Source organism: Gopherus evgoodei, chromosome 11 (genome assembly GCF_007399415.2).
Source record: "Gopherus evgoodei ecotype Sinaloan lineage chromosome 11, rGopEvg1_v1.p, whole genome shotgun sequence".
In the NCBI taxonomy this organism is placed as follows: Eukaryota; Metazoa; Chordata; order Testudines; family Testudinidae; genus Gopherus; species Gopherus evgoodei.
Window position 1 is genome coordinate 72,675,639 of NC_044332.1, and position 15,122 is coordinate 72,690,760.

The 15,122-nt window shown below is 41.2% G+C and overlaps 1 protein-coding gene across 5 annotated transcripts in view; it reads right to left on the minus strand.

Moving 5' to 3' along the window:
• Nucleotides 1-3,631: 3,631 nt before the first annotated feature.
• The window catches only part of EPB41L5 (erythrocyte membrane protein band 4.1 like 5), an 89,149-nt gene continuing 77,658 nt past the window's right edge, over nt 3,632-15,122 (minus strand). For 4 of the 5 annotated variants that reach the window (XM_030580883.1, XM_030580886.1, XM_030580882.1 and 1 more), the window contains 3 exons: nt 14,962-15,003; nt 14,292-14,425; nt 3,632-9,116 (listed from right to left, as the gene is read on the minus strand). In XM_030580883.1, coding sequence (XP_030436743.1) covers nt 9,059-9,116; nt 14,292-14,425; nt 14,962-15,003 — 234 coding nt within the window. In that variant the 3' untranslated portion in view covers nt 3,632-9,058. Of the gene's footprint in view, nt 9,117-11,606; nt 11,643-14,291; nt 14,426-14,961; nt 15,004-15,122 lie in introns of those variants that run through there. The other variant, XM_030580885.1, reaches the window with a different exon arrangement.

Sequence of the window (15,122 nt, forward strand, 5' to 3'; positions counted from 1 at the left end):
CTGAACAATGACTTAATACAACTTTGAAACTTTACTATGCAGAAGACAAATGCTGCTTTCCCTTTATTTTTTTAGTAGTTTATGTTTAACAGAATACTGTACCTGCTTTTCGTCTGCTGTTGCCTGAGTATGTTCTTTCCAACCGAGGCATGGGGTTGAAAGGTCTGCTCGTAATTGAAGTTCTACTGTACTAAGCCTGCATTACTTTTCTACAAAGGGGTTTCTAGTCTCAATCACGGACTTATTTTTACACATTATAAATATCAAACAAGGAATTTACCTCTTTTGACACAGACAGGCATGTTTCCAACCACTGATTAGACAGTGGAGGTTCCAGGAGCCTCTAGGATTGCCTAGACCCACAAAACAGTCTCAAATCTTCAGTAGAAATGTATATATGTGCTATCTTTTGGGCTGGTGTGAAGTGACTGGTTACAGTGCAGGCTCTGACTGAACGCAGCTCCCTAACAATTCGGCTCAGTGACATCAGAGTTAAGCATAGGCAGAGCACATCAGATGCATGTTTTTCCCTGGCTTACTGATGGGTCTGTTTTTATGTCAGCCAGAGTGAGCTGTATGGCCCCAATTGACTTTTATCTTCTCTAGGATTGTTTGGGGAGAGAAAGGGTATGTAGCTGCAAAGGGCAGCTGTAGATCACCCCTAGATGCCAGCAGAGACTTTTCATTCGCTGTCTGACTTACTTCTAAGTCTTTAAAAACAAATCTGATTTGATACTGGAATGGAGGTTTTGAAATTCAAAGAGATCAGCCTTGTGTGTGTCAGTCACTTATAGACAGGAGCTCTCCTCTGCCTTTTTGCCATGAATGTTTGTATTCCTAGCCTGCTGCCATAGCAAGCTGCCAACAGCTTGAACTGAGCCCTCAGTAAGCAATATTTGCTTTCAGCACTGCATTACTATCAACTGGAGCAGCTTCCATTTCAGTGCTTTAGTAACAGTTACTGTAGTTAATGGCTGCGGTAATGTTTTCCAGAAACCCTGAATAGCATCACCCTTCCCCTTGCTTGGTACCTAGTAAGATTTTTAATGAAAATGTTTATTTCTAAAAGGAGGGGAAAAGTTAGCCAACTTGAACAAAATGCTCCATAACCTCGTTACAGCTGCTCACCCTATCTATATATGCCTTGGCAAGGATTCAGGAATTGTTATTAGTTTAACCCTGGCCCAAGTTAGTAATCACCAAAAGTCATTACCATCTGGTGGCACTGCAGTGGTCTGTGTGAAATAATCAGTGGATTAGCTCCAGTTAGTAGCTATCACCACCATTAGCATCTTTGTTGGCAAGTTGGGTGAAGGGACTCATTCCTCTACTAGGGCTGCTCACTTAAGCACAGGGAGCAGGCCAGCATGGCAGAAGCTTGCACTGCTGCCATCTGTCCTGTACCTCTTCACTGCCTAAACATACTATTTTCCAATGCTTGAAACATTTCATAAGCAGTACATTCACTTCATAAAGTGAAAGGGTATAACCAGGCTATTTGTATTAACCTGTTCTGGAACTGCAAATGTATTGTTACAGCTTGAAAAGTGAGACTAGACTATTTTAAAGTCTAGTATATTTATAGAATTAAGATACAAGAACAAATCTGATCTTATTGATTTAATAACTTTTTTTTAAGACACAGTAAATCTACATTAGGTCAGAATATTCTGATTCTTTGTTTACCATTGGCTACTCCTGAGCAACAGAAGAAACTGTAAAAGCGGCAAAGATGCATCCGACGAAGTGGATGTTCACCCACGGAAGCTCATGCTCCAATACGTCTGTTAGTCTATAAGGTGCTACAGGATTCTTTGCCGCTTTTACAGATCCAGACTAACACGGCTACCCCTCTGATAGAAGAAACTGTGTTTATCAATATCGAGGGCAGGGCAGTTAGCTGCAAAATGGATGTTTTATTGTGAATGATGAGGCAAAAGTAAATTTACTTTTTCTAATTCAATAAAAGAATGTTAAGTCAACCTGTTTCATGATTTTGTTATAAACTTTAGAAGCAGGTTTGAAAAATATAGTTGAGTTAGAGGACGTGGAAACTTTGCAGCCTTTGCTAGAGCTCTTCACTTCCTTCTGATTTAACTCACTCTTCCCTTTCATTACATGGCTAAAGGACAATTTTGACCTGCTCAGCTCTCACATTTTTCCAGTAAGGGGTAAGCAGGAGCGCCTTCTTGGGAGTCATGTTCTTAAATGGATATAGCTGTGAAAGGGGGAGAGAGCACGAGTAAAAAATCATCCCATTTATTTTGACACTTTCCTGAATTTAATTAGCAATAATTGGCCTATGTTTGTTTCTACAAACAGGTCTTTCAGCTCCCCAAGTCTCAACCCCTCCCTTTTTTTTTTTTTTTTGGATGTCTCCAATTCTTTACTTGGGCTATAAAAATAGATACATTATAAACCGCCAACTAAGCTATACGTTTAGGGACTGTAATGGGGTGTCTAACCCACACAAGACTGGAAGGGGTTAAGATGGCCAAGTGGGCTAATTAATTCCACAGGCTGCACCTGGAGGAGCAGCCAGGGAGCTGAGAATTGTTTGGGAGCAGACTCAGTAGGACAGAAACAGGAGGGGCTTGTATAAAGCCCAGGAGCTAGCAATAGAAAGGGGCAGCAGGGAGGTAGGCTGCAGTCACTCCCTGGGAAGAGGGAGCAGGGAGGCTGGCGAACCCAGAAAGGTAGGAGAGGCTCAGGGGGAAAGCAGCAAAGCATGGCCCTGCAGCAAAGCATGGCTGCTGACGGAAGGGCCCCTGAGCTGGAACCTGGAACAGAGGCAAGCCCAGGTTCCCCTACCAGCCACTGGGCATGTGGCATTGACAGGCAGAAGACAATGGACTGCCTGATACACTGTGGAAAGACTTTGGGTAACACCCTCCCTCCCCCCGGAAATGGAAACCACACAGTGACCTGGCTGGAGGGATGAGTCACGAAGAGGAGGGTCCGCAGGGCTAGAGGATGCCAGGAGGGACACTGCCTGAGGAGGGCACAACACCTGAGTTAATCTCCAGTGCGATCTGGAGGAAGCACCACCAGCGGTGAGTGCATCCTGTGACAGAGGTTTCAAACGTGTTCAAGCTCCCATTTACACACATAAATAGCCAGTTTTCCACAAGTGTTCTGCCAATAGCCCCCATTAAAAAATCTGGCACTTAATACTCTGAGTTATCTACATGTTTTAATATATCTTACTTACATTGCATTTTAGTCACAAACGGTCACAGACAAGTCTGTGATAGGGGTCAGAGTCTTAACCTATTTAGCCGAGTATGGGTTAAAAGTCTTTCCATGAACAGAGTCTCTCCAGCAACACTATTTCAAGCAAGAGGCTGCCAGCAAACCTTAACTTTTGGGGAGAAACATGTGGCTTGTATTGGCTGGGGCTAAAGCTTTATTATAGATGACACACGAACTATAACACAGATAGTGTGTTTACCGGTCACATCGTTTACCTGCAAAAAGCTCTTTTGCTTTGGTTTCACTGGGGGAGTCTTTTGACCTCCGATAGTTAATTTCCTACACTGACTCTTGGCTAGCCTGCCCTGCTAAAGTCACGTTAGCTGCCGTACAATTTTGTGGAAGTGACGCTGGAAGGAAAGATGACGCTGGGAGACCGTTTTGCACAGATGTGGTATATTTAAGAGAAAACTACAATAAAAACAATTCATAATTGATTCTGAGTGGACTACAAATCACAGTTCTTGTTCCCATGTACAGACTCAACACGAAGCTCAGTGCAATGCCTCTCATACAGTTGATACATTGGCTGTAGTCGTGAAGCAGGAGGGTGAACTTTATAAAAACCAAACAAATAAATTATACGCTGAGCTACTGTCAAGCTTTACATATAAAACGTAAAAATACAGTAGCTAGTGTGATGTTTAACAAAACTGCCTCGCTAAAAAATATTCTTACATACTTTGAAATAAGTTTGTCCAGTTAAGTGTAATTAGTTGTGTGTGTGGGAGGAAACCAGAGAAGTGAAGTGCTCAGCCAGAAAGTAAAATGGCTGGGAACATCACATTAGACTCCTGTCTTCCTCCCGCATTGTGCAATACCCGCTCCCTACCGCGAACAGTTCCATGGGGCTTCAGCACTTGAGCTGAAGGGGAGCATCCTGATGCCCAGTGTCAAATGCTAATACCAAGTGCTCCAGATCACAGGTCTCAAATGCAGACTCTTCAAACTGCCTGGATTTCGCTCTCTAATCATAAAAACCTAGTGTGCTTATAAAAGTCATTTAATTTTAATGCATTGGAGTAGGGGACCTGCACTATTTCTAAAGTCCTATGAAAGATTCAGGTAAAATGAGGACTGCTCTGGGCCAGAAAAAACTCCCAGAGCTTAGCAGACCATAATGTATCTCCCAGCTTTTCCCATTTTCAACTGGCTGTTCTGTTATAGGAATTTTTAAACATGCCTCTGATGAGTCTTCTTGTGCAACCCATGCTCTCTGCTACTCTGTGTTAAACTGGGTTACATTTGTATCATTAAAAGGCCATTAAAGACAAGGATTTTTTAAATAAAAATGTACTGTTGTCCAGCTATTTGTGAAAAGTCTTGGATGTGACAGAGTGTAGGGCTAACAGAGTTTGCTGCTAATCCAAGAAGTTCTGATAAGACATCTCACATGACAAGGTGCTGGGCTGATAGTTGGTCAAGAGACACAGCTGCTAGATGAATGCCCTAATATAGGAGGTGTGCTTTCTAGCAGCGCATGTTTAGTACTTGACAACATAGCCCCATGCTGCTTGTGAAGGGGAAGGATGATTGCGTAGTACAGCATCTCCTGCAAGAGGCAGGAATGTGCTGAAGACAAAAAGTGAGGTGTGGGGCAGGGGAGAGATTGGGAAACAAAACAAGACTGAAAAGAAGAGGTTTGTGGAAAGAAATCCAAATTTGAACTGAGCTATTATCCAGAGTTTCTTTCCTAGAGCAGCAAGTTTTTCCTTCCCAGAGTTATTTGTTCAGAAAACAGTCCAAACTAAAGTCCTACTGTGCTACCCAGGCTAATGCTCAGATTTGAAGAAATTCTTATTTACGTATGTACTTCAACTGGCTAATGTATAAGTACTGCTTTAAACTGCCTGTCTTATTAGCAGAGCCATATTCCTTTAGTTAAAGTGGTAAAGAGGCCTGTGGTTTTGGTCTCCAAGATCCTGCACGCTAATTCTGATGCCCCATGTATATGGCATAAGTGAACATATGATGTAAGTAGCTATGGAATTTATTACATAAACATTTCAATGGAAATTATTACTCACGGAGTTTAGACTCTCCAGCCTGCTGCTGTTAGGCTCATCGGATGAGATCGATGCTGGAGCTTTAAGAGCCATCACTTCCATGAGATTAATAAGGTAAATTAGTTTCTATTTACATTTCCATAACCAAGGTGGTCACGTGGTCCAGCCACCCTTCTGCAATGTGTTTACAATAGTCACATTTTAATTCCAGACATAAGAAAGTATTTTACTAATCCCTGTTTGATATCTAGAAACTAAACACCAACACAGTAAAAGAGGAAGAGGCAAAATGCAACATTAAATTACTATAAACTGGAATAAGCATCAGTAAAGTAGGGTGATAGTTTCGTAATTCAAATGGAGATTAACTCCTTTGTTCTGGGAGCTGAGTTTTTCCCCTCTTTGAATGCCACATATTGGGTGGTACAAATTGCCTATTTCTCACTCTTTTCAAATTTTAAAAGGGCTGTTTTGCTGTATTTTGTAACTGTTCAATGTCATCAAATGTCCCAACAACAAATTCAAAACCTGGATGACAGAATTTTATAGATGAAGCACTCAAATTAAAATAACTAAATGCCAGTGGGCAACATTTTACAGGTCAGCTGGGCCTTCTACACAGTCAGTAAATAACAGGAAATGATAAGAAATGCCCCCTTCCGAGTGGACGAAAGGCAGTAATTGATACTCTATAGGTGTCACGGTTCCTGTATTTTTCTTTGTATTGGTAAATATGGGTCCTCTGTAATATACAATATGGATTCAGCAGCCAATCAGGCTACTGCACTTACATCTGCCATTTTGTAAGTAACATTTTAGTAAAACAAAATTATAAGCGTCAGATCATCATTGGAACAGAATAGGATTTACAGGTTACAATTTTCCAGAGTGACTGACAATTGTGGGTGCCCAACTGGATATTTAAAAGGCCCTAATTTTCAGACAGTGGGACGCACTCACCCTCTGCAAATTAGTGGTAAACTCCTTGCCCCCCTTTAAGTCATTAAGAGTTTGCCATTGACGTCAATGGGGCCAAGGTTTCATCCCAAATATCTGAAGCTGGGCACCAAAGATCCAGACATCTAAAATCACTAGTTACTTTGGAAAAATCCTGGCCATAGTTCTAAGGGATTAAAAAGATCACACTAATTAATTCAGCATTAACTATTTAGATTTTAGGGGCACAATATTTTCATCACCATGCATAATTTATTGGACACAGATGATCACTGAGAAGAGGACTGGGGAGGGACTGCACATACTATGCTTAATTATTTTATTTTGTTAAGAGGCTCCTGTGGCCAGTGCACGGTTCACCTCAACCTGCTGTATCGACTAACAAACTTGTTTTAAATTAAAATTCTACTGTCTTCGGTCTGTTGACAAAACCAACAAATCTCTCTGGCAGGTGATGCTGCTGAGCAAACAGGTTAACAGGAAGTGCCAAGTTTCTCCATCATAGTAATGGCTTTGTTCCTGCACCTATAGCTTCCCATTCCTGAAGCAACCTTTTTGGGCAAACGTACTAACCCAGACTAAGGTATGAGCCAGGACGCCATATCCATCCTAACCTGCAACAAAGCTTGGACGTGACGAGTAAACAATCCAGACCTCTACTACAGTGGATACAGCTGAATGGGGAGTGAGCAGAACCACCACATCTGGCCTATAACAGAAGTTCACTTTGAGGATGAGAAGTGCTGGAGTCAGTGAGGACTTGGGCTGCTCAGTTTCTCTCACAGTGCATAGAGAGTGTGGGAGAACCTGTGGTACCAGTCACAAATCCCTACCACTGGTTCCTGTAGCAGTGCCTGGGAACCACTATCCACACACAGTCACGGGCCAGTCTACCAAGCCCCACTGCTACTTATGTTTTCTATTCTTCCCTATGTAAGGCTTTGTTTATTTTATTTTGGGGGGGGCTGGTGTGGGGGGAGAAGGGACTGAAGAGTGACAGTTGGCTATGTACGATAAGCCATTCCTTCCTTAACATCACTCTCAATAAGCATCTTGCCCCTGACAGACCCAGCCACATTCAGCAGCAGCAAACTCTGTTATGCTGAGGAAAAAAACAGCCCAAAACTAACCCATTCTCTCTCATCACCACAGTGGTTCAGTCCAGTTTTTATTTTCCACATTTAGAAATGTGCAGATTTTAAGCGAGCAGGAGTGAAAATGGGCAAAAGTTTAAGAATGTTCTTTAAAAGTGTTTCTGCCAACATGAACTAACTGCATGTAAATATTTATAAAATACAGCACTATGCAGAGACCAGTTTCTGGCCCCAGTCACAAACACAGAAACTACCTCCCTTGCTATTTCGACCAGGCATTTCTGTTAGGACACAGTCATGATAAAGGACATCAAATTATTGTCCAACTGGGCTTCCATTTTTCTCCTTCCTTTGACCTTTTGTTAAAGTTTTCAATAGCACTCACCACCATCGTATCTAAAGGCTCATCGGTGTGGTTTCTGCTGGGGACCCTATTGCCTGCAGCCCTAATGGTCTCTTCAAGCTGGCCTACTGTCTGTATCCAATCCTCCTTAGTACGTGGTAGCGAACATGTTTGCCATTAGTACAGGAAGGTCAGCACTCTGCAGTGTGTAGTCTGATCACCACTCTTGCACAAATGCTCCTACCTTCCACCTACCCAAATGGGTGAATTGCCATTAGGAGACATTTGACCCTTGATCCTTGATCCTCTTTCTGTCCCCAGCTGACCTCTTTCCACTCTCAGTCCCACCTGATATTGAAGTTTGGAACTGAATGCATGTGGGATATTAACTGTTCTGTTTGTACACTTGTGCCATTAACCAGCTAGTCTTGTGTTCTTAAACAACAGAAGCTGGAAACACCCACAGAACCAAGATCAACAGTGAAAAGTCCCTCCTAGCCCTAAAAAAAATAACAACCGAGACTAGCCTTTGGCAAGTCCCTGTGTTCACGCCCTTCATCCTTAGGTCTTGCTTTCACATCCAAACTAGGATGCATCTCTATGGCTTAAAACACATCTAAACATGTTTGTTAAGTCGTCTAGGAAATGAAGATGTCTGGGACAAAATGTGAGACCTCTCTACCTTTCTCTAGGAATGCTAAGATGTTTGGCAGAAGAATTCTTCCTTTCTCTGCTTATGAAGAGCAGCTTAAATCCAGTTACTGGGGTAAATGGGCACCCATGGGCTGGATTTTCATTTCTTTCCCTGTGCTGTAAAGAGAAGGTGCAAAAGACTACAAAGAGGGTTAAGGCCAAGAAGGCTTGTCCATGTTGGTACAAAGGAAAACAGAGAAGGGACATTCACACAGAAAAGAATGGCCTTGATTGTATAAAATTACCATTAATCGCTATTAGTCATCATTTATATTCATAACCAGCTGCTGGCCTAGAAGTTCTTCTAATTTCTCCCAGTGTCAAGTTATGAAGCTCTGGCCCACAACTTTTCACAAAGTGAGTGGGCTGATATCAGAGCGAACACTTTCCATCTATGAAGCAGTAAAGGTAAAGAGACTAAGTCAAATAGGGATGAAACTCTCCTAGATTTAGTTATTCATGCCCAGAACTAGTTCCAGCGTGTGCTTCATCTCTCATGCATCCTTGGAGCTTTACATCCTAGTTTATATTATAGTTCTAGCTGAACTGCAACAAAGATGAAAATTTCCCTCCAGATTCTCAGCAAAGCAGCTGGTCGTTTGTGGCCACATTCAGCAAGAGCTTAATCCCAGGTAGGTCCTTCCAAAGGGCTCCTTGAAGATGCTAGAAGGTTTGAGTTTTCAGCAGATTGGAAGCACTGAAGCTCCCTCCTCTCAGAGTTCAGTGGTGAGTAAACATTTCGGTTTTATCGCAGGCTCCTCCGTGACGGGGCTAAAGAGAGGAAAGCAAAGCAAAGACTCTGTAAATATGCTCTTCAATAGAACCAGATGCTGGGAGAAGTGCAAAACGCTACTACTGGGGCAAAGACCATGAGTTTAGCTGTGCTCCAACAACCCTATGGAAAGCTGGCACTGACTGGAGGGTAAGTTCAGCAGTTCAGTCTCCATAACTTCTCCTCTGAGATTCCAACAAACTTCAATAAGGGCCTATGTTTGGGGTGTAGATACCTGCCCATTAGGGATTGTGTTATTTCTGAGAGCAGGCAATGTCGGACATAGTTCTCTTTCAAGGAGAAGTGAACAATGAATGTTAGCAGCTTCTGTGGTAATGCAGCAAACCTCTAAGATCCAGATTTGTGTTGGCTGTTTTCAGTGGTTGTGTTCCCTTTGTGTTATAACTGAGAGAAGGAACATACCTTCCTATTTTCTCTAAAAGGGACCAGCTGCAGAAGGACAAGTTGGAATGGATTTTGCCTTGTGCGTCAGCAACAACACTGCCAGCTGAGACCTGGTTGCAGAATCTTTATTGGTAGTAAAAGTACAAAACAGAAGAAAAACCCACTGAGCTGAAATTCACAGTGGGACTGCCATGCTGAAAGTCACAGAAAGCCCTGCTACTCCAGGTACCCAACTGGCATGTGATCCATGGGGGAGAAGTGTCACCTACCAATGGCTCCTGTTGTCTGCCTTCCAGCTAGTAGCACCCTCCCTGGCATCAGAGGAGTTAACCATGTCAAGGAGAGAAACATACTCATTGTTTTTGGTGTTGGAGGTTTGGTGGCCTTGTTTGCATAGCAATACTGAAATCCTTGCTCTCAGAAACTGAAATCTGACCCACGTGTTGAGGCCAGTTATGAGGTTTTCTTTCTCCCCAGGATTTTTGCCTACAGTGATGTTTCCATTTCGGGAGTGTGAATAGAAACCTTTATAAATGAATGGCCTGAGAGATAGAGGGAAGGATTTTCTGCTGGGTATCTGTAACAGTACTGCTCCCTGTAATAACTGCCATCTGTGCTTGACAGACATTTTATGTACAGTTCCTCTTTTGGGGTCTGTTAGTAGTTGCCTGATTTTTATATTTTGGGCAATAATAATTATAGCTATTACATCACCTAAAGGTGTCAGAAGAATGAAGTAATGCTAAGTTTGCTTGGACACTTAACTCTCATCATGAACCCATAACTCAGGTACAGATGTGGTTATTTCTCTGCATCAACCCCTCTCCCACCCCATTCCTGAGCCAATGAATGTGTAATAGCATTCTGTTAGTGAATGCAAGCATTTCTGATTTGGATGTTCCTATGAGTGCTGTTAAAACCTCAAAGACCCCTCAAGCAATTAGCTTATTTCAATAATAATACACAATACTTAGTCCTTGTATTGAGTTTTACATCTATAGATCTCAAAGTGCTTAGAGATAAAGTCTGATTCTTAAAATGCCACAAACTGTTAATGTGGAGATCAAAGAGAGAGACAGATGTAGATTCAAAATCATGTAAAGAGGAAATCTTGTTACATTCTGAAACTAATTAATCTACATCACTCGTAGGATTCCATACACAGGTTCATGTGAACCTGCATCGCAAGGGAGAGAGGTCTGTAAATCTCATAACAAACGTACATAACACAGAAGCTGCACCTGTCTGTGTATGGGTGCAGGGGTACATCCGCCCAGAACAGCTGACAGAATTGGGGCCCAGATTATTTCTTCCTTTAAATTGGACATGATATGTCCAACACTGAATCTGTTAGGTCCTTTCATGTTGAAGGGGTCTCTGATCAGTGCTCTAAGCAAACTTTTTTGTTCGTTAATTCTGTCCTTTTCCTCCATAGAGGGAAAAAAAACATGTTATATTGTTAATTTGGAGTCAAAGGAGTATTCTTTGGCTTAAAAAAATAAACACATTTCCTGCTATAATCAGAGTTACTTCTGATCAGAGGAAAATGTTCACTTCATTACAAAACAGTTTCAAGAGTGGGTGGGTCGACATTATCAGGAGTGGTATGCCGAAATAGAAATTATTTTTTTTAAAGATCAAAAGCGTGGGGCTTTTACAACTTTGATGATACTCAGCACATTTTATTGGCTTGCAAAGTGAATTGGGGAAAAAAATGAAGGCAAGGGCTGGAGATTGTATAAACTCAGTTGAAGAATTTCTGGCAACAGTTCTGACCAAATATCTAATTATGAGATTTATATTTGTCATCATTTACAACATGCTTTTAAATCTGAAATGAACCAAACTGTATCATAGAATCTCTATGGATAGTAATTCAATGCTCAAATAATAAAAATCTAGCAGTAGGGCTATATTACCGACCACCTGACCAGGATGGTGATAATGACTGTGAAATGCTCAGGGAGATTAGAGAGGCTATTAAAAAAAACCTTCAATAATAATGGGGGATTTCCAACTATCCCCATATTGACTGGGTACATGTCACCTCAGGATGGGATGCAGAGAGAAAGTTTCTTGACATCTTAAATGACTGCTTCTTGGAGTACTAGTCCTGGAACCTACAAGAGGAGAGGCAATTCTTGATTTAGTCCTAAGTGGAGCACAGGATCAGGTCCAAGAGGTGAATATAGCTGGACGTCTTGGTAATAGTGACCATAATATAATTAAATTTAACATCCCAGTGGCGGGGAAAACACCACAGTGGCCCAACACTGTAGCATTTAATTTCAGAAAGGGGAACTATACAAAAATGAGGATAGTTACACAGAAGTTAAAAGTTACAGTGCCAAAAGTGAAATCCCAGAAAGCTGCATGGAAACTGTTTAAAGACACCATAGCAGAGGCTCAACTTAAATGTCTACCCCAAATTTAAAAAACATAGGAAGAGAACCAAAAAAGAGCCACCGTGGCTAACAACGAAGTAAAAGAAGCAGTGAGAGGCAAAAAGGCATCATTTAAAAAGTGGAAGTTAAATCTTAGTGAGGAAAATAGAAAGGAGCATAAACTCGGCAAATGAAGTGTAAAAATATAATTAGGAAAGCCAAAAGAAAATTTGAAGAACAGCTAGCCAAAGACTCAAAAAGTAATAGCAATTTTTTTTTTAAAGTATATCAGAAGCAGGAAGCCTGCTAAAGAACCAGGGGGGGCCAATGGATAATCGAGGTGCTAAAGGACAATAGTGGAGAAACTAAATGAATTATTTGCATCGATCTTCACAGTTGAGGATGTGAGTGAGATTCCCAAACTTGAGCCATTCTTTTTAGCTGACAAATCTGAGGAGATTGAGGTGTCATTAGAGGAGGTTTTGGAACAAACTGATAAACTAAACAGTAGTAAGTCGCCAGGACGAGATGGTATTCACCCAAGAGTTCTGAAGGAACTCAAAAGTGAAATCGCAGGACTATTAACTGTAGTCTGTAACCTATCATTTAAATCAGCTTCTGTTCCAAATTACTGGAGGATAGATAATATAATGCCAATTTTTAAAAAGGGCTCCAGAGGTGACCCCAGCAATTACAGGCCAGTAAGCCTGACTCCAGTACCAGGCAAACTGGTTGAAACAACAGTAAAGAACAAAATTGTCAGACACATAGATGAACATAATTTGTTGGGGAATTGTCAAAATGGTTTTTGTAAAGGGAAATCATACCTCACCAATCTACTAGAATTCTTTGAGGGGGTCAATAAGCATGTGGACAAGGGGGAATCCAGTGGATATAGTGTATTTAGATTTTCAGAAAACCTTTGACAAGGTTCCTCACCAAGGCTCTTAAGCAAAGTAAGCAGTTATGGGAAAACATAATCCCAACTATACATATACGATGGGGTCTAAATTAGCTGTTACCACTCAAGAAAGAGATCTTGGAGTCACTGTGGATAGTTCTCGGAAAACATCCACTCAATGTGCAGCGGCAGTCAAAAAAGCAAACAATGTTGGGAATCATTAAGAAAGAGATAGATAGTAAGACAGAAAATATCATATTGCCACCATATAAATCTGTGGTATGCCCACACCTTGAATACTGGTGCAGATGCAGTTGCTCCATCTCAAAAAAGATATATTAGACTTGGAAAAGGTTCAGAAAAGGGCAACAAAAAATGATTAGGGGTATGGAACGGCTGCTGTATGAGGAGACATTAATAAGACTGGGACTCTTTAGCTTGGAAAAGAGACGACTAAGGGACAATATGATAGATATCTATAAAATCATGACTGGTGTTGAGAAAGTAAATAAGGAAGTGTTTACTCTTCCCATAAACAGAAGAACTAGGGGTACCAAATGAAACTAATAGGCAAGTTTAAAACAAACAAAAGGAAGTATTTTTTTATACAACATACACTCAACCTGTGGAACTCCTTGCTAGAGGATATTGTGAAGGCCAAGACTAACAGGGTTCAAAAAAGAACTAGATAATTCATGGAGGATAGGTCCATGCATGGCTATTTGTCAGGACAGGCAGGGATGGTGTCCCTAGCCTCTGTTTGCCAGAAGCTGGGAATGGGCGATGGGATGGATCACTTGATGATGATCTGTTCTGTTCATTCCCTCTGGGGCACCTTGCATTGGCCACTGTCAGAAGACAGGATACTGAGCTAGATGGATCTTTGGTCTGACCCAGTATGGCTGTTCTTATGCTTATTTGGTATTTCATCTCTTTTTCAATGTGGGATCAGTTTCAAAGGTTGTACTTGTAAATGATGATGTGCCTGTTTCTCGATGTCTTAAGTTTTTAAACCTGCTGGATATTGTTTTATATTGCTCCAGTGGGGTGTGGAAGAGATTTCCAGAAATTCACTTGTTTCCTTTTCTTTTTCATACACAGCTGACTAAATTGCTTTGTTATTGGCAGACTTTATGGGGACAGATTTACCTCTGAACTCTACAGCTGCATTTGTATTGTTCATTGTACTTCCTTTTCATTGTCTGTTAACATCTTTTTTTTTTTAATAAAAAAGCTGTGTTTTTTATACAGTGCTTTTCATCACTTGCTCTATCTACTGATATACAAACTGTACAATTACTTAAACACTGCAAATGAAACCACTGTACCCCCACAGTACACGGAAGCTTAGGCAAGGAAGCGAAGCATACTACACTCAACTGCAGGAATGGACAGAATGTAACCACTCAGGCTGGAATTTGGGCAGGACACCATTCTTCCCAACCGTCACCCAGTGCATCAGATAGCTGGGAAAGAGCCCTTACCTTGCAAGGATTTCAGCTGACTGCTGTGATGATAGAGATCCAGCTGGAAGCGACAATGCTTCAGCGCTGCCTTTCACTGCCTTTAGAGCTAAAACAACATCATTCCCCAAAGGCCCATTGGAAATCTGCCCACTCTGAATTAGGGAGAATGAAACAGAAAACTGGGGTCAAAAGCACTGTTGAGAGGGGACAAGTACATTTGTCAGTAGGTTGGAAGTCACAATGTCAGAGGAAACTAACATGCTCCTAGAGGATGGGAAGGGGTGTCAACCAAATGGAAATCATTAAAGAAACTTTACAGAAAATAACTCAAACAGAAGACTGTGAATATGAAATTTATCTTCTTAAACAGAAATAATCCCACATCTGAGCATTACTAGTCATGGCCAGAAGACGTTTCAAATGTGTTATTCAAGTTGTCACCCTAATGAAACTGTTTCTTGCCGGTTTCATTGCTATTGGGATCCAGGCACAATACTGTCGTATATGGCTTTCGAACAGCAAAGAGGAATGATTACATCTAAAAATCCACTGGCACAGATTTTTTTTAAAAATCCCATAAAAATAGCTACCTGAATAAAATGTAACACAAAACTAAACTATTTTTGAGAACATCCCATTAAATCTCCACTCTGAATTATAAATAAATAAGAATGATTGAACTACTCACTGGCACGATCCACCTGGGTGTAATTGTGGGCTGGGAAGACACCTGCCAAAGGAAAACAAAGATGATGGAAAAGTTTCAATGAAATGCAAAATGCTTTAGAAACATTATTTCCTCAAAACAATTTGACTCAAAAGTTAATTTGTTGCTAGCAGCACTATCAC